At 39.4% G+C, this 20,188-nt stretch overlaps 1 protein-coding gene across 1 annotated transcript in view; it reads left to right on the plus strand.

The window, feature by feature from the left end:
- Nucleotides 1-20,188, plus strand: part of UNC5C (unc-5 netrin receptor C) — a 383,793-nt gene that overhangs the window by 234,885 nt on the left and 128,720 nt on the right. The window contains exon 3 of the mRNA XM_047797984.1: nt 10,553-10,696. Coding sequence (XP_047653940.1) covers nt 10,553-10,696 — 144 coding nt within the window. The remainder of the gene's footprint in view (nt 1-10,552; nt 10,697-20,188) is intronic.

Here is a 20,188-nt window from a genome sequence, read left to right on the forward strand (position 1 = left end):
AAGATGTGACTGTGCTCTTGACATCCTTTCATGTGCTTCATTAAAAGATGACGTTGGCTTATTCTGCCCCCTACTTGTCAGAACTAGCCTAGTGAGGTGTTTCCATTTGGGTGCTTAGTGTCCCTGCCTCACCGTGTACTGGGACAGGGATATTACAAGTTCAGAATGAGTGAGGCGGGCAGGCTTTTTGGTTGCTGCACTCCATTGACTCTTCACTCATGGCAACAGGGTAGCTCCACCCCGCTCTGCACTTTAATACAGCAGGGAGTTAGGGGGTTCATAAAATCTTGGTAACATGGCTAAAGGACAGAAAATTTAGAGGAAAATCTGTAGCACTAGTTCCTGCTGTTCAAACTTCGTTTCTAAATATCGTAGCCACATCTGCATTGCCCTGAACAGTGGACATCCCCACACAGCCCAAACTCTCTCAGCTCTGTTACCGATTTCCTAAACCAACCAGGTCTTTCTCCTCTGGGAGAATGTGATTAGATATTGATTAGAATAGAATAACTGTGATTAGAATAACTTCCAATCAGGCTGTTCTTCCCCTCTCTAAAGACTATGTTAGTACCTCCAGTGGTAATTTTGTTAATAGAATATAGTTGTATTCTCAATTGTAATTGTATTATAGTATATTTAGAAAGAATTGTATATATTTCAAGAGTTTTTGTAGCTGTTATTCCATTTCTTTTCTCACAACCAAAGGAGAACACATTTTTAACTTCATTTTGTGAAACCAAGGCATAATGAATTTAAGACTTTACAAAAGTCAGATACAGAGCAGGAATTTATTTTTATTTATTTATTTATTTAGCTAGCTAGCTATCTTTTTTTAGGGCCACACCTTCAGTGTATGGAAGTTGCCAGGCTAGGGTTTGAATCGGAACTGCAGCTGCTGTCCTGTGCCACAACCACATCAACACTGGATCTGAGCCACATCTGTGACCTACACTGGAGCTTGCATCAATGCCAAATCCTTAACCCACTGAGTGAGGCCAGGGATTGAACCCACATCCTCACACTATATTGGATTCTTTTTTTTTTTTTTTGTCTTTTTGCTATTTCTTGGGCCACTCCCGCGGCATATAGAGGTTCCCAGGCTAGGGGTTGAATCGGAGCTGTAGCCACCGGCCTACGCCAGAGCCACAGCAACACAGGATCCAAGCCGCATCTGCAACCAACACCACAGCTCACGGCAACGCCGGATCGTTAACCCACTGAGCAAGGGCAGGGACCGAACCCGCAACCTCATGGTTCCTAGTCGGATTCGTTAACCACTGCTCCACGACGGGAACTCCTATATTGGATTCTTAACCTGCTAAGCCTCAATAGGAACTCCTATTTTCTTAGCTAGATAAGTCACTAGATTGCTGCATATTGGACAAGCATTTTTCTAGTCTCTCAGTTGTAATAATAATTGTCCTGGATGAGTTCAATTATTTTTTAAAGTGAACCAACATTTAGTTTGGTTTTAAAGTTTTTTTAAGAATACGAAATGTACTGCTTTTAAGATAAACAGGGGAGTTCCAGTTGTGGTGCAGCACAAACAAATCCTACTATTATCTAAGAGGATGGGGGTTCGATCCCTGGCCTTGCTCAGTAGGTCAGGGATCCGGCGTTGCCCTGAGCTGTGGTGTAGGTCACAGATGGGGCTGAGATCCCATGTCTCTGTAGCTCTGGTGTAGGCCAGCAGCTATAGTTCCCTAGCTTGGGAACTTCCATATGCTATGAGTTCGGCGCTAAAAAACAAACAAAAAGATAAACAGATTGCTGTCCGCCTTATCCAACATGTGAACGCTTATAAGTGGTAGTCACTCCAGAGGTGATTGCTCCTAATGCCTTTTTCTCAATTATTTGGGATAAGAAAAAAAAAATGAAAGCCTGAGAGTATAAGTAATTATTCTGAATGTATGTACCTGATTTCTATTGTCAGAAAGTGTTTTCAGAGGGTCACCAAGAATATTGCTCTTAACACGTGTGGTTAATGACTTGATATAAGATCATAGATCTGAAAACAAATTTTTTAATAACAATTAAAATTAAAATTATTAAAATACAATTAAAGTGAATGAGATTAGTTTTGTTTACTATTCAAGTCATATTAATCTTCCTAAAACATGTTTGTTTTAAAAACGTTATTTCATCATTGCACAATTTTCACAGGCTCCCTGCTCCACAATACAGTCTTCTTAGCTGCCATATGAGACTCTCTCTCCTCGAATCTCTCTTCTGATTCCATGGTCTTACTCCTTTACTTAATTCATGTAAACCAGTCTGCACTGTAGTCTCCATGCTTTTTCATCTTTGCCCTTTGGCTCCTTGCTCTTCTCTCCTCCTCAAGTGCCTTTGATTCCTCTCTAAATTTTTAAACCCAAACCATGCTTCAGCATCAAACTCAAATATTCCATTTCCTCAGGTTTCCCAGGATCTCTCCTTCTAAAACAATTTCACTATGGTTTTCTTTATGGGGTTTTCAAAATTTTCCAAACAATGGCTTTTATTCAATAGATCAACATCTGGAGAATGCTAAACAAAACCACATTGAAAGCCATGATGACATGGGGTTCTGTGTTTATGTTGACTGTAGGGTTCTGTGGTTGCATAAATTTGGGGGGAATGGTGGCAGTCCAAATTGAACCTTCCTCTTTATGGCAGAACCTCGGACCAATACCTGCACTATACTAATGGGCCCTCTGAGTTCCTAAAAGAAAGTTGTATTAAGCAGAACTCCTCAAACTTATCTGTGCAAAACACCTATTTTTTAGTTACAATTTGAGGAATATTGATATTTTGAGAAAAGTAAGAACTTTGGATTCAGGCAAATGTGGATCTGCCCTGATTTCAGTAGTTACATATTGGCTGTGTGAACAATTGTTCAAATTCTGACCTCATGCCTTATCTGTATTATAGATGTAGCAATACTAATCCCCAAGGATTACTATGCAGATTAACTGAGATCTATGGTAGATTCTCAATTAATACTGGTTACCTCTACTGTTCTGAGTTACAATTAAATTTGCGTGTAGTGAAATTTAACACTACTTTGTGTTACAGCTGTAACATACAAATCATTCATTCATTTAACATCCATTAACTAGACAAATATTTGTGCCAGTTATTATACTGATGGATTCACAGTGCACATGACAGAGTCCCTTTACTCAGTAAACTACTATTTTTATCTCTAGTATTAGACAATAGACTTCTAAAGGAAGGATCCATAAGCAATCCATCTCTATGCCCACCTTGGAAACTACTGCATGAAATAGATGCTCAAAAACCATCTGCACGGTAGAATGTCACCCATAGCAGGACAGAGGCCTTATCTGTCTTCTTTACCTCGGCACATAGGAGAGTGTGGGCACATACTGGAGTCTAAATAAATAACTGTTGAATGAATGACTGGACAAAATTAATAGTAAGGTCTCTAATTCATAAGTACATAGTTAACTAACCTCCAATAACACATTATGATTCCCCACACTTATTGACAGGAATCTTTTTTTTTAATTGTGTTAAAATTACTTCTATTGAAATCACTAATGAATCAAATGAAATAGGACAGAAAGGAATGCAGATAGATTTAGAAAATTATTAAGGATTATACTCCTAAAGAAAAATGTTGGAATATACATTCAAATATGTATAATACTTGATGCTTTAGGACAAGTATTTAGATGAGTAATGTACTTGCTATCTCAGTGGAATGTGCTTTGTGTCCTTCCAAATCAAACAAATTGCCATCATGGCTTCACAGAATTGCTTCTTTATATTCCAAAGAACGTCAACATACAGAAAGAGGTTAATTACAAAAAGCATTTTAGTTCCCATTTTTGTCTCAGAAAGGCTTCTTGGAATAATTATTCAATAGGTTTTTTTTTTAATCACCAAAGTTAAGAATAGGAACTAAATGATGGGCCAGAGCTGGTATGATGAATTTCTGCCAATTCATTTATACAACTTGATAAATAAGAGAAAATATTTTGGATACCCACCACTCTAATTGTCCTTCATACTCGCAACCCTAAGATTGATGGTGGTTAGGAAGTCAAATCAAAAGTAGGAGGACAAAAAAGAAAAAAAGAAAAAAAAGTAGGAGCACTGATTCTCCTGTAATATCTAAAACCTGACACTCCTGCAAAAGAAAGGGAAAAACAGTGTTAGCATTGTCAGGGTATCATTTATCACTCTATTTTAATATCATATTGCAATTAAAATTTCAAGAGAGAAGATTGCTCTTATCTATGGTTGTCATATAGCTTTCCAGAAGCACTAGTCATTTCCCTACTCCAGATACATAATCCAATGAATTTTTTTCTCAGTTCAAAAGACAAAACAATATACAGACACAAAGCAGAACAGACTAACTAGAGCTATCACATAAAAGGGAATCAAGTCAATGGCCTACGTATGAAATGCTTCCAAGCAAATACCTTGGACCATTCAGTCCAAGCCATGTTATTCTTTAACTTTTAGGTAAATTCATCTTGATCACAAAGATAATAAATGTAACTTTAACAAAATTATACTCATAATAAATCTAATACACTAGTCAGTTGCAATTCCCAATTACACAAAGTAATTTTAATTAGATGGCCTGTGTCTATATTAAACATTATATTAAAAATTCAAGGAAGGCATATCAGAGAAAAGTTGGTAAATCATGTTTTTACAGTGTCTTTTCCTGATGTACTTTAAAGATTGTCAGATGACTTTATGTAAAATAAAATAATGTCTTCATTATAAAGTTCTGCCTTTTGAGTTATATAGTGTTTATTTTAGTGAAAGTTATAAGTTGCTAAAATAATTATTAGATTTTTATGGAATGACATCCTTATACATAATGATAGTATTTTGTGTGATTAAATTTATGTTACAACATCTCCAACTGATATGTTTCAGATTTTAGGTTGTTAGTGAAAACTAATAGGATTAAGTTCTGGAAGAAAGCAAGAAAAAGAGATCACACTAATTCAATAAAATGTGAGATATTCCAGAACATTCTTACCTGCAGCTTTGTATATCTCCCACCAGCCTGTGTCCTACATGAATGTACTGTCATAAAATTTTGTAGGGTGACCTCTGCAGCTCTTCTCCCAATAGGGAAAGTGCTGGAAGAAATAGAATCACTGGGTCTGCACCACATGGTGTCTCAAAATGTCCCTTTGTATATAGGAAAGATAAAATAACTGGAAGGAAAGAGAAATAGAACTCAGGCACACCTAACACCTAAGCCTAGCATGAGGTTAGGATGCTTTTTAGTAAAACATACCTGGGATATTAGAAGATGCAGACTGGGGAGTCCCCTTTGTGGCTCAGTGGTAACAAACCTGACTAGTATCCATGAAGGTGCAGGTTCAATCCATGGCCCTACTTAGAGGGTTAATGATCCTTTGTTGCCATGACTGTGGTATCTGTCACAGACAAGGCTTGGATCTGGCATTTCTGTGTCTGTGGTATAGGCCTACAGTTGCAGCTCTGATTCAACCCCTAGTCAGGGAACTTCCATATGCCATGGCCCTTAAAAAAAAAAAAAAGAAGAAGAAGATGCAGATTGGATGAGCACATTTCAAAAATACGTTAAAATGATGCATGATTTTTTAATATCACCTAATAAACAAGATAAATGAATAGCACGAGCCTGGAGGTGATATTGATCCATCTTTTCATTTCTAGAACTTAACAATTTTTGATATTTGTAGACTTTAAATTTTTGTTGGCTGCAGATTACATTTCTGGGGGAATGTGGATATTATTTCAAATAATTCTAGAACAGGATTCATTGCATATTTTTGATCACTTTATAATAGTCTCTAGAAAAACACTGTGATGCTTGACCACTATTATGAAGTTAAAATTGTGCTAAAGATAAGGAAGGAGTTCCCGTCATGGCTCAGTGTAACGAATCCGACTAGGAACCATGAGGTTGTGGGTTCAGTCCCTGGCCTTGCTCAGTGGGTTAAGGATCCTGTGTTGCCATGAGCTGTGGTGTTCGTCGCAGACGCAGCTCGGATCCTGTGTTGCTGTGGCAGTGGCGTAGGCCGGCAGCTACAGCTCTGATTTGACCCCTAGCCTGGGAACCTCCATATGCTGCGGGTGTGGCCCAAGAAATGGCAAAAAAGACAAAAAGACAAAAAGACAAAAAGACAAAAAAAAAAGGCAATTGTACTAAAGATAAAGAATAAATATCAGATTTTAATGCCATATTCATTTTTAGCCTCACAAAGATCCAATCAGAGTGTTACATTTGCATCTGAATTTCCAAAGTCATTTGAAACTTGCTATTAACACGTGCATATTCATACTCATTATGACTCCTTGGTATAGTATGCTAATTACTTTCCTGCACTCTGATTCCCAAACCACAACGATTCCTATTATAAAAGCATATCACTGCAAACTTCAAACAGCATGAATCCTTGAGATGCCACTATTAAAAGAAGAACAGCGATGGGAAATCTTTGATGTTATCAGATGGGATGGAAAATACACATTTGTATTTGAGTAAATCCTGTAGACCGAAGCATTTCCTCCCACCCTTCAATAACCTGAAACCAATTTCAAGTTCCCAAATGCTCTTCAAAGCAACCTGCCTTGGAAATGATGCTGATGGCATTTCAAATTTCAAGGCAGCTTGCTTTTTCCATCTCAAAGCTTCAAGCAGATTTAAAATTTCACTTTCAAAGAGAAAGGATATTACCTTCTTTTACCCCAACCACTAGCCTCTGGTTTGATGGATGTCATAGGTAATGAACAGAATGTCATAGGTAATGAACTTACCTATGGTAATGAAAAAAAATGATATGGAACTGAGGAACTCAGAGTCTAAATAATGTATCTAATTCTAGAGAATTCCGAACTGTCAGTGTTTAGATGCCACACACTTCAGTTTTCTCTTGTTCTGGTGTTGATCAAAAGTTGAAATGTAAACTTCGGGCATATGGCAGGACAACTGTACACAACTCTAATTAATCCATCTCCTCCTGAATGGGGTGTCTGTGAAGCCGAAGGCAAAAATCAGTGTGTGCTTAACTCCTATGCCCACAGGGTGCCTGGGCCACACGATTCAGAACATTCATACTGTGAAAAATCCCTGTAGCAGGACGGTTGGTCTGTGGCTGCTTAAAAGGATTTAGATTTGTGGTCAGTAGAAGCATCCATGAGCCTCTTTGGACTAAGGGAAACAGTGGCCCTAGTGAAGTTCCCCTAGCATTTAATTAGGTTTCCTATAATTGCTTTAAGTAAAAGGAAGGAATGAAACCTGCAGTTATCATCTTGGGATGCAAAATATTTGTACGTGGTTTTAATATCCTGAGCCTGTTTGTTGCTGCTCTACATTTTGGAAAGAGCCATTATAGTTCTAAGGAAGTAACGCACTGCAGGTTTATCAGCCCTTTGGTGACTGTAAATTTACTGCAACAACCTTTAGAGGAAGAGTCTTTTTTCCAGTAACAGACTTTCTATGTGAACAGAGAGGGTATAAACAAGTAAAACAGAAAAGTATTAAACACCAGAGAGTGGAATTTAAAAAAAGGTGGAAGGGGAGTTCCCATTGTGGCTCAGCAGTAACGAACCCATGAGGATGAGGGTTTGATCCCTGGCCTCACTCAGTGGATTAAGGATTCCGTGTTGCCATGAGCTGTGGTGTAGGTCACAGAAGCGGCACAGATCTAGGATTGCTGTGTCTGTGGTATAGGCCAGCAGCTGCAGCTCTGACTCAACCCCTGGCCTAGGAACTTCCATATACCTCGGCTGCAGCCCTAAAGAAAAAAAAAAAAAAAAAAGGTGGCAGGAGAGAAGGAAGGCTGTGCCCCGTTACAATGAGACAGCAAAATAAATAAGAGGCCTAAGCAAGAACCAGGAAAGTATTATTATTATTTGTTAAGTTTGTTTGTTTTGTTTTTTACTATGGAGATCTGTTTTATTGGTTGGACATGGGCTAAAATTATAGAGTAATCTTTTTATCCGTGAGTGAGGGATTGAGATACTCTAGTTACTTGTAAATTCTTTTTAACCTGATCACTATGTAAACATGAAAGCATTATTAATTTTCAAAACTTTAAAATGATATGAAAGACACTTAATACACTTTTGCAAATAGAATTGCCCCAGCAGGATCTTGCCCTGCTTTGAGCTTAGTAAGTCCATTTCACTGGGCTTTACTCAAGTTCAGAGACTCTTGTGTGGACTTAAGGACTTCGTCATTTCTGTGACCCAAGTCCCATCCGCTTGTGATAGGAAGTATTGTTTACCTCCCAGTGGCTCCGCACCAACTATTGTTGGGAGGTGGTTAATTTCCCTGAGGGCTTTTACGCATTTGAGCATGTCCTAGAGTTTAGGGTAAGTGCCAGAATACTCTTTTTTAGGATCTCCAGGTGCATCTTTCATGTTACCTCTCAACAAGAGGTCATGATCAAACATATTTAGAAATCATAACTTTTAGGAACTAATCTCTATAACTTGTACATATCATATATGTATATATTTTAAATTCTCATTAATTATGTCATCTTCTTGCTTAAAACATTTGGCTCTCAGAAAGAAATCCCAAATCCTAAACCTGGTGCACAGTAGCAGCTCTCCAACTATATAGCATGCATCAGGATTCTTGAAGGGCTTTTTAAAATGTTGCTGGGCCAGACTCAATTTTTCTTGGTCAGTGAGTCTGGGGCAGGGTCCAGGAATTTGCAGTTCCAGTAAGTTCCTAGGTGATGCTGATAAAGCTGTTCTGTGGGCCACACTTTGAGAACCGATGGTTTACAAGCATGTGTATAAACTGGTCCCTTTCTTGTCTCTAGTTTCATCTCATGCGAGTATTCGTTGTGTCCAATGCTCAGTTGTCTTCTGGGTTCCCATTCTCCTCCTTCCCTCTCCTGCTTCTTCCATGTGTCCTGTCCCCCTCCGCATATGATTTAGTCAACATAACTCGTGTTGGATCCTTCATGCTAAGTTGGGTCCACTTGTTACTCACTCTCATTGTTCTTACACTTTTGTGCAGCATTGAACACAATTGTAATTGGAGAGTAAGCTGTACGATTTGGTTAATCTGTGCCTCCTCCCAATAATGTAAAGTCGCTGAGGGCAGAGACTATATTACTCATCAGAGTTTCACAAGTATCTTCTACATCATTGATACTCAATAGATCTTTGATCGATGAATTAAGGAATGAATGAATAGTACAAAGTAACACATGTAATTGTTCTTACTGTGCTCCTATCTGACCCACAGCAAATTCTCCTCCTCCCTAAGGGTGCTCCTGCCAGTTCTTCAGCAGACACTCCAAACTGGAAGTGTGTGCAAGAGCACTGGCAGTCGCCCACATATATTGTTTTAATATAATAATCCTTGCTCAGTGCAAAGAAGTGTATTGCAGAATGGATCTCTAAAAAAAGCATTGTTATCTCAAGAAAAATACCCCTAAAATGATAATCCCAGATTCTTAGTTCAGTTTTTGTTATTTAGGATTATATAATGCTGTGAAATAAATTCCAATACTTTGAGCATTTTAACTGGAGGCCACTTTATTTTTTTTTTACTTTTATTGCCTTTTTTTTTTCTTTTTTTAGGGCTGCTCCAGAGGGATATGGAGGTTCCCAGGCTAGGGGTCCATTCAGAGCTACAGCTATTGGCCTACACCACAGCCACAGCAGCATGGGATCCGGGCCATGTCTGCTGCCTACATCACAGCTCATAGCAATGCTGGATCCTTAACCCACTGAGCGAGGCCAGGGATCGAACCCTCAACCTCATGGTTCCTAGTCAGATTTGTTTCTGCTGTGCCATTACAGGAACTCCGAGGCCACTTTATTTTTAACAGGATTTTGGTTACATTATTATTATAGAGAAACATTTGGGCTTTCAAAATAGCAATCATGAAAGCTTTAAAGTCATGCACTCTTTGGATAGAAGAACAGCAGAGGTTTATTAATTGAGGCTAGTATTTCCTTCAAGGAAACAGTGCATCTTAATAACAGATGAAGCTATTTTAAAAAATGACTTAGTTTTAAAATATCAGCACATATTTATAAGGTACTAGGTCATATTATAATAAAACCTGATATGCATCTGTGTATACAGGTTTATATTATAACTTATCTACTTATGATTATAGTTTTAGGTCATTGTGTCATTTCATGTAAAGAAGTAGGTAGACTTAGTTATTGTAAAGCCGTACAGTGCATGGGTATCTTACCCACAGCCTGTATAATTAAGATAGAATCCCTAGAAGATGTTAAATTCAAGTTCCTGTTTGAGTACACACAGGAGGATAACTTGATCAAGGATGAATATCAGTCAGGCTCTAAGAGGAAAGGTATAATTCTGTGGAGTGATAGATCTACTCCACTTTCATTTTCTGATGAATCCAGAAGCTTTGGAATAGCAAATAAGAGAATGAAAAAGTTGTGAGTCAATTAACTCGAGCCAGACGAGAATCAGCCCAGGGATGCTGGGCTGTGGCATCAGGAAGGATCACGGGGGGAAATGGAGTGTGTGTTCTCTATTCCATTAGTACAAGTCTTCTCCTGACTTGGGCTTCCTTTGCCTCCGCAGGTCTCATTGTCCGAGAAGTGAGCATCGAGATTTCCCGCCAGCAAGTGGAAGAACTCTTTGGGCCCGAAGATTACTGGTGTCAGTGTGTGGCCTGGAGCTCGGCGGGCACCACCAAGAGTCGGAAGGCCTACGTGCGCATCGCATGTGAGTCTTCTGTACATTGTGCAGGGACCTGCAGGTTCCATAAGCTGACAGCAGAAGAGAAAATTTCAACTGTGCCTGCTCTAGTGTCAAAGAACCCTGGTTATAAGTGCCTCCCCAACTTCTGCTTTTGATCTGCACTTTCCCCTTCAGTCACCAGAATATCGTTTTATTTGTTGTTTCAAGGCACTGAGTAATTTTCCTTTAGGGATATCAAAGAATTAGTGCTACTTTCAAAAGATTGAATTTTCTTTTTTAATCAGGTACTAATTAGGCAATGGGAAAACCAACTATGTTCCTTTAATGAGTTTATTCTGCCAATTTTTTTAGGACAGTGTTGACAAGTTTTGCTATTAGAAATAGAAATTACCCAACAAACTTCTCTCTTTATTTTAGAACTGTCCTAGCATACCAGAATACATCACTCTTTTCCAAACTGTGTTCATTTCTAGAATATTTATGTTCAGGGAGAAGTTAAAAGGTGCCTCACAAAAAAAGAGTTCCATAATCAGTAAATCTGGGAACTACTTTGGGGGGGACAAAGTTAAAGAGGTTTCATCATTGCAAAACTTTCCAGACTCTTTTTTTTTTTTTTGTCTTTTTGCCATTTCTTTGGCCGCTCCCACGGCATATGGAGGTTCCCAGGCTAAGGGTCGAATCAGAGCTGTAGCCACAGGCCTACACCACAGCCATAACAATGCAGGATCCAAGCCACAGCTTAGGGCAACGCTGGATCCTTAACCCGCTGAACGAGGCCAGGGATGGAACCCTCATCCTCATGGATCCTAGTCAGATTTGTTCATCGCTGAGCTATGAAGGGAATTCCCTGCTTTAATCTTGTCTTAAGGTTCCATACAGAGAAATTTTCTCAAACGTGAGACCACTGCAATTCATGTAAATTTTACGATCTGAATCCCTTTGCAGATCTGTATTTTACTAGACTTTATTTTGGTTTGATGTGTCATTTTGTGTTGATTTACCTCTAATATGTCATGAAGTCCCAATGGTTTTGGCTCTGATCCTTCGCCCAGTTTTATTTTCGCCTCTCCCTCCCCTGCTGCTTGATCTAGATCCCAACCATTGCAAACCCTTCCCAGTAGACTCCGGTATGATCAAAAATATGATCATATCATCAAAAATGCATTTTTTGATATATGATCAAAAACGCATTTTCCTAAAACTCAAGTTTCACCTCAGCTCACCTCTATCTCTGCTTAAAATCTTACAATGGCCATAATAAAGTTCCACTGACTTATAATTCTGGAAGCCAGAAGTCCAAGATCGAGGTGCTGGCAGTACTTCTGAAGCCTCTCTCCTTGGCTCGTAGATGATCACCTTCTCCATGTCTTCCCAGTCTTCCTCCGGGAACTACCCAGGTCCAAATTTCTCATCTCATAAGGATGCCAGTCACCTAATGGCGTAAATGGACACTGAATGGACTTAGTCACCTCTTTAAAGGCCCTATCTCCAAATTAAGTCACGTTCTGGCGTACGAGGGGTTTAGACGTCAACATATGAATTTGGGGAGGGCGCCTTCCAGCTCATGCCAGCCGTATTTCATTGTTTACATAATGCGGCCGATGTTTTCAGCTGGGACCACAAAGAATGTCTCTAATCTAGTCACATCAGATTAGAAAAATTTCAATTTCTGTGCTTTCCAGCTGTTGTTCTTACTGAAGGGCTTCAGCTTTCTCTTACTTCCCTTTATTATTTGTAAGAACTCATTTATTCAATGAATAATTAGTAAGCACTTACTGTCTTCTTGGGACAATTCTAGGCATTGGGTATGGAACTAGAATCCAAACACGTAATGGTCCCTGCTCTCAGGAGGCGGATGTCTGGTGAGCAAGGGCACACTCTAAATGAAATAAATAGTCAGCAGCAGAGCAGATGGGAAGTGCTATGAGGAAAGATAAATGGGGAGGGGGGTGAGTTCTGCTGAGGAGGAAGGCCTCTGGACAACGTTGACATTAGGCAGAGGGGACAGCAAGTGGCACAGGTACAAACACCCTGAGATACCAGGAAGACCGAATTCGCCAGGGTGGTTGGAAGAGAGTAGGTAAGAGCACATGAGGTGAGAAAGGTAAGGAGGGGAAGGATGATCTGGAGATGGCCCGGGGCCTGTGGGTGTATAGCATCTTTGGTACTCAGTATGACATAAGAACTTTGGAATGTTTTCAGCAGAGGAATTCTTGTGTGTGTGTGTGTGTGTGTGTGTGTGTGTGTGTGTGATGGCCACATCTGGGGTGTATGGAAATTCCCAGGCCAGGGATCAAATCAGAGCTGCCGCTGCAGGCCTCGCTACAGCCACAGCAACAGAAGATCCAAGTTGCATCTGCAGCTTACACCACAGGTTGTGGCAATGCCAGGTTCTTAACCCACTGAACAATGCCACGGATCGAACCTGAATCCTAACAGAGACAACATCAGCTCCTTAACCTGCTGAGTCACAGTGGGAATTCCTCGGCAGAGGAAGTCTTGAGATGACTTTCATTTTAGCAGGATCACCCACCTGCTGTATGGAGAAGAGACCATGAGAAGCAAGAATAGAAGCAGGGAATCTACTTATGAGGCTGCAGTTATGAGAGATGTTAGAGTAGCACAGATTAGAAGCAGTGGAGCTGATGAGACCTGGATTCTAGAGGTTTTTTTTTTTTAGTTTGGATGTGGGATGTGAGAGGAAAAAAAGGAAAGAATGATTCAACAGGCCTGAGCTTTTGGAAGGATTTCTTCCAGTTGTCCTAGGTGAAGTCATTCCTGCCTCATCAGTCTCCAGAGTGATAGGTATGCCTTTCTCAAACCTTTCAGAGCAGTTTGTCCACCCTCTTCATATGGGGCCTGTCTCCTTTGAATTATATGGACTTGGTGTAACGTCTGTGTTTCATGCCAGTGAGTTCTATGAGATCAGTTTTGCTTAATTCCACTTTGCTTGACTTTATGCCTTTAGTGCTTAGCACAATGCCTAGAACACCAGTGATGTTTAATAAATTTTGTTGAATTAAAACCATTGTAAAGACTTCTCAGTGAAGTTTATTAAAATGCTCTATATTAATCATTCCTCTCTGAGCATGTCTAAAGGATTTTTCTCCTTGTCTTATGTGGGTTCTCCATGAAATAGACGCTGAGATGGAGACATGCATGTGGAAATACATTGGAGAGTATTCTTAGAAACAGTATCTGTGGAGGAGTGGAATTGGGCAGGGGGAGAGATTGAACTCTAGTGCTGGTACAACAAAAGACGACCCCATGGGGGTCTCTGAGCTAGGATGGCCATTCAGTTGTCCCATCTTGAGGCCTAGGAAGTAAATGACCACTTCTCCTCAAAAATGACTCGTCAACACAGGGGAGCCCCACCTGTACTCCTCACCCTTACAAACCTGTGTGAGCTGGGCCAAATCAGCTCTTCTCAACTGAGAGCAATTCCAGGACTGAGAGGCTGAGAGCCTGCCTTCATCATCACTTCTCCCAACAGGTGGGCTCAGTCCTGAGAGGGGGGTCGGGGGGCACACCAGGACATCCACTACAGTCATCTGCCAGAAACCTCGAAGGATTGATTTTATGAATCATAGAAGAAAAAAAGAGACTGTCAAACATTGTAAAAAGAAACAAAAGACTGTTTTAGTCAAAGGAATTTAAAATTAGCTTCTAGTTGTAATCAAAGAGGCGCACGTATATAAAAATTTATATTTTCTTGCTATATGTTTGTTAATATCAAATATGATAAATATTTTAAATTGCCGGTCTAAACTCAACACTAAATTGGCTTGCTTAAAAGAGGTTTAAGGGCTTCATTGTTCCAAATGATGACCCCGTATTGTGCCAATTTCACATATAAATATATACATTTAAAATATGTAATATGTATAATAGTTATATAGCATTCTCTTTGTGCAGCGCTATTCTCCACATAAAAATTAAAAACATATAAGAATCCCACCTTTGTTTGCAACATATTGCATAATCTTTGCTGTTTACTTCACATCTTTTTAGAAAAAGATTTTATTACATTTGATTTACAATGCTCTGTCAGTTTCTGCTGTACAGCAGACTCAGTTATACATATAGTTATACACGTAAGGTTTGTCTTGTCCATATATATATATATATATATATATATGTGTGTCTTTTTCTCATATTATCTTCCATCATGTTCTATTGCAAGTAATTGGATATAGTTCCCTCTGCTATACAGTAGGACCTTGTTGCTTATGTATTCTAAATGTAATAGTTTGCATCTACTAACCCCAAACTTCCAGTCCATCCCACTCCCTCTGCCTCCCCCTTGGCAACCACAAGTCTGTTCTCCGGGCCTTTTAAACATAGTTTAAGATTTTTCAAAGAAGAAGACAAACTCTTCTTCTAGTAGACCATTCATTTTCCCGTAGCCCCTTACACCTTCAAGTATTAAGGCTGAAGAATGGTTTGCTTGTACTGTGTAATGAACCGAACTCGTATGTGTGTGGCCAAGGAACAACATCCAACACATAAAGATTTACTCACATAGATTTACTTCATGATGGGAAAAAAAAAAGTTTAATTTCAGATTCTCTCTGTAAGGCTCATCCCTACCAAGCCAGTCCTTGCTAAATGTCGCAGGAAGTTAGCAGATTTTTCTGGTTAGCCCTGTTTCAAGTCAGCTGTGGTGCCTTGCCCAATAATATTTAACAGATGGCCCTCACATCAACTGCAATTAGAGTTTAAACTTGTCTCAGGTAAAGATAGCCATGCTGCTGAAGTTAAATCAGTGCAATTATGTCTCATCTAATTCAGTTTATATTCATTATGTGTACTATGGAGGGGCCCATAGTTCTTTCATGTAAAAGCTCCATTTTCAGAAATTCATAAAGCAGAAAAGAATATTTAGCTATTCATTGACTTATTTAATTTTTAAATATTTTGTATATGCAACATATGTAAAATACAAAAATAAAATTTTGAGACAATCAGGAGAGAGGGAAAACAGGAAATAGGAAAGTTAGGATTGGGCCAGGCATGAGGTCTGGACATTTACCAGAGGGCAATATCAGGTATCCTTAGTGGCTGTTGCAGCTTCCACTGCAGAGAGGAGTGGCTTCTGAGAGAGCTCAAGCGGACACTGTAATGGCTGTTCAGAGTAGAACTCTGACGGTGATACGACTGACAGTTTCACTGGCTTGTATTCTTCAGGGTCCCTGATTATAGGCCCATGGGAAAACTCTGAGGGTTAAAGTCGGAAAGCATCATTCAGGCAAAATGCCAGCAAACACCATCTTTCTTGGTTTCAATGTGGCTGCTCCTGTTGGTGCTCTGGCTGTTGATGGCACGGTTGCTGTTGTCAGGGAGTGGTGGATAGAAAGTGAAAGGAGTGGTCCAGGGGAGTGGTGAGAGCACATGTTTGGGGGCCAGCCTGACTTGTATTCAAACCCTACTTCTGTCACGTGCTAGTGTGACACTGGTCAAGGGACTTGGCCCCTCTGAGACTTAGTTTCATCAACTGTGAAATGACAATGAGAGCATTATTTTAAGATTACACTAGAAAAAACCTTAAGGCATGTGGCATGGCGCCAGACACCAAGCAAATGTCAAGTGAGTGATAATAGCGTTCATAACAACAGAGATAATGATTTAAACACACTTTTTTGTGCATTTTGAAACTCAGCCATACTAAGTTAACTTTAAAAACTAAACCGCTCTTCCTTCTTTTACCATTTCCTGTCCCAGGCCTGAGCTGTCAGTCCTAGAGGTTGAAGTTCTCTGCTGACTCATGTGTAATTAGACTGTAATTTCATTCCTGTGCCTGAGGATGGAGGAACACTCTTTGTGGTTACTCTTCTCCTCAATTTAGGAGTAACAGTGGATTTACGTGCACAGACAGCCCATCTTCCTGGGAATGAAGGACAGTTTCTAAAGATTTTCTCCTAATTTGGTGTGTAAACCAATAAATCACGACCACCACCACAAAGGCCACGGACTGCAGGTTGGAATGAGATAGTTCCTGGGAAGAATCGGGAGGTTCAAGGTGGCTCTCTGTGCCACGGGTCCTCTTCCCTGAGATCAGAACCACATTGTGAGCCGTCTGTGGATTGGGACCAAGCCTTGTTTACACTTGTGAGTCTGTAGGGTCTGGCACACTGTCCAGAACAATAGTGTCCTGAGAAATACAAAGCCAGACACATGTCATTTCAACTTTTCTAGTAGCCACCTTTAAAAAAGGAAGAAAGAGGCAGAATTAATTTTAATAATGCGTGCTACTTAGTCCCCGTATTTAAATTATCATTTCAACAAAATCAACGAGCAATATAAACAATATACTATAATGCAGTACAATATAATGCAATATAAACAAGCATTCATGAGATCATTTACATTGGTTTTTTTTCATACTAACTTTTGGGATCCAGTGTGTTTATACTACACTACTTCTCAGTTGAGACTAACTACATGTCAGCTGCTCCATAGCTGCCTGTGGCTCATATTGGACAGATGGGCTGTGGAATAATAATAACAGTAGATGTGCTGTTCCAACCACTTTAGTTTTTCACCTCACACAGTTACTTTCGTGTATATGTGGGGGCGGGGGAGGGGGTATGTGAAAACCCTCGGGATCTATCTACTCTCTTAGCAAATTTTAATTATGCAATGCCGTATTATTAACTGTAGTAACCATTCTGTACAAAAATATCCCCAGAATTTATTCATCTTGTAACTGAAAGTTTGTACCCAACACTTGGATGGATTAGCTCATTCAGTCCTTCCAACAATTCTATGTGACAGGTGTTATTATCCTCATTGTGCAGATGAGGAAATTGAGGGCAAAGGAAGATTTAAAAACCCGCCTGAGTTTAAAGCTCATATAAGGAGAAGTAGGTCAGACCAGCGAAGGAGTTCATGCTTTTAACTAAGACACTGAATACAAATAAGAGAGGAGATGACAATGACTTTTGTGTGGTGTGGCAATTCACAACAGTATCTTATTTTTCACACACATGCTGTCATAGGCTCACTATTATTTATGATGCAGACTTGTAAGAAGACCTTGGTTTCCTGCCTCTCCACTGTTGCTTGGTCTGCTCCAACCACACCAGTCTCCTTGTTTTTAGAATATGATGCACTTATTCCAGGTACAGGCTATTTGCGATAACTCTTCCTTCCTGGAGGGAAACATTCTTGCCCCTGGCTCTTCCCCTCTATCCCTGGCTCACTTCTTTCTCATTCAAATTTATGCTGAGATGTCAGCTATTCAGAGGGGTCAACCTTGACCAATTTACCTAACGCCCACTGTTGACATTGCTGTCACTCCCCTAACCCCAAGCCTCCTTTATGGTTCTCTAGAGCATTTATCTTCATCATTATTTGTGATCTTTTATGTTGACCATCTTGACCACTGGAATGTAAGCTTCACAAGAGCAGGCACTTTATTTTTTTCATCATTGTATTCCCAAAGCCTAAATATAGTGTCTTGGATATGGCTGGTGCTAAGTACTGAAGACATAAATAAAAAGAATGAAATTAAGTTGAAAGCGTATGAGAAGGCAAAGTGATGATGCTGTTTAAAGGTAATGATTTGTTCTTTTAGGACAAATGTTTTATCATCCAAGGAATTCGAAGACATCAGATAGACTGAAGTGACTCCCTTATCCTCCCCCCACTTTAAACCCCATTACATTTTTGTACTTATTTATTTTCTCCATAACACTTACCAACTTTTATTTATTACATTCATGGCTTGTGATCTGTCCCAACCCCCAGCCCCTTAGAAGGGAAGATCCACGTGGGCAAAGATTTTTGTTTTGTTTTGTTCATTGATGAGTTCAAAATGCCTACAATGATGATGCCTGACACAGTGTAGGAACTCAGCAAATATCTTAAAGGAAGGAATGCAGTAATATTTCTATAGTAGGGGTAGTAATATCTCCAGTTAAATATATTTGTGATCTTGCGAATTATTGTGTTAATTTATATATACGGAAGTCATTGTTTGTGGCCTTTTATGTTACATTTTCATTTCCTCTCTGTGTATTCTCTTTGGCTTTAAAACAAAATTAAATACACAATTTAACCAGATAATGCATTTCGTTAGCTTGAAAGATGAAGGTTATACCATGACAGTGTCTGGCAGCCTAACGCCAAACGTCTTGGTAGAGCTCAGCATGCTTGCCAGCATATCACAGTAAATGGCCTATTTACCAACACGCATTTCTGAGCTGTGGTTTGCTCCTCTATATGACCATTTAAGCCCCAGTAAGCCTACTGTATGTTACAGAGACTGGATTTTTAGTTGGATGAGTTTAATTACATAATTTAGACATTTTTAGATAACATGGCAATTTTTAACAATAATTTTTTTTCTTTTTCCTTTTTTTTTTTTTTTTTTTTTTGTGGAACTTCCCAGTCTAGGGGTCACATCACAGCTACACCTGTCAGCCTACAACACAGCGACAGCAATGTGGGACCTGAGCCAGGTCTGCACCCTGTACCACAGTTCGTGGCAATGCCAGATCCTCAGCCCACTAACTGAGGCCAGGGATCAAACCTGCGTCCTCATGGATACTAGTCAGATTTGTTTCTGCTGAGCCATGACAGGGATTCCCAGTTTTTCCTTGTTTCATTTAAATCTTAATCATTATATTAATTGGCTCATCATATGGTTCCCATTTTAAGGTTAAAAACTGTAACATATACCTGATTATATCAGTCTGTATGTGTCCTACCATATTTGTTTTTGTATTTAGATAGAAGTTCCTGAGATCTGTGGAGGCCCCACAAATCTATAGACATTTTTATCTCAGATTTGTTCTGGGAGGTAGACATCTAATTGATAGAACACTGTATCATAAGTTATATTTGGGGGGGAAATCATCCATCTATGTGCTATAGGCAGGGCTGGTAACCCACTGAACTAAAATATGTCATTAGAATAATGTTTTGTGCTGTATGAAATGGGAAGTTTATGGCTAAACTGCTTATTTGCCCAAAAAAAGCTTGTCTGCAATCGTTGCATTCTTTTCTCGTGTTCTGAAAAAAAGAGGCTTAATTTTTTGATATGTCAGGTTCCTCATCCATAAAGTTGGCATGTTTTTTACTATTTATCCCTAAGACATACCTTAAAAAATATTGTGATGACATATAATCATTTTTTTCTGAAACTAAAGATGCAGAATGAATATAAGAGTGGCTTATATTTTTTTTTCCCCTCACTCTTCTCTGTAATGGATGTCTTTGGAGTTCTAGCTCCAAAATATTTATTTTTAAAAAAACCCTCTAGCAAAACTATCTGAATACAAATATGTTTGTCCTGTAAATGCCCCAAAGCCAAGAAATAAAGAAGAATGGCTGAAATTGTTTTTTTTTTTTGCTTTGCAAGGACTTTGCTCACTCAGGATTTCTCTATTTAAATGACCTCATGCAGTGAAGGATAGCCATGCCTTGGCAAAACCAAAGACATTGCCAAGATAATCCTTCTGCTGATTTGCTCAAAGATCATTCTAACCTCTGTTCCTGCATATAACTATGATA

Source organism: Phacochoerus africanus, chromosome 10 (genome assembly GCF_016906955.1).
Source record: "Phacochoerus africanus isolate WHEZ1 chromosome 10, ROS_Pafr_v1, whole genome shotgun sequence".
NCBI classification, from domain to species: Eukaryota; Metazoa; Chordata; class Mammalia; order Artiodactyla; family Suidae; genus Phacochoerus; species Phacochoerus africanus.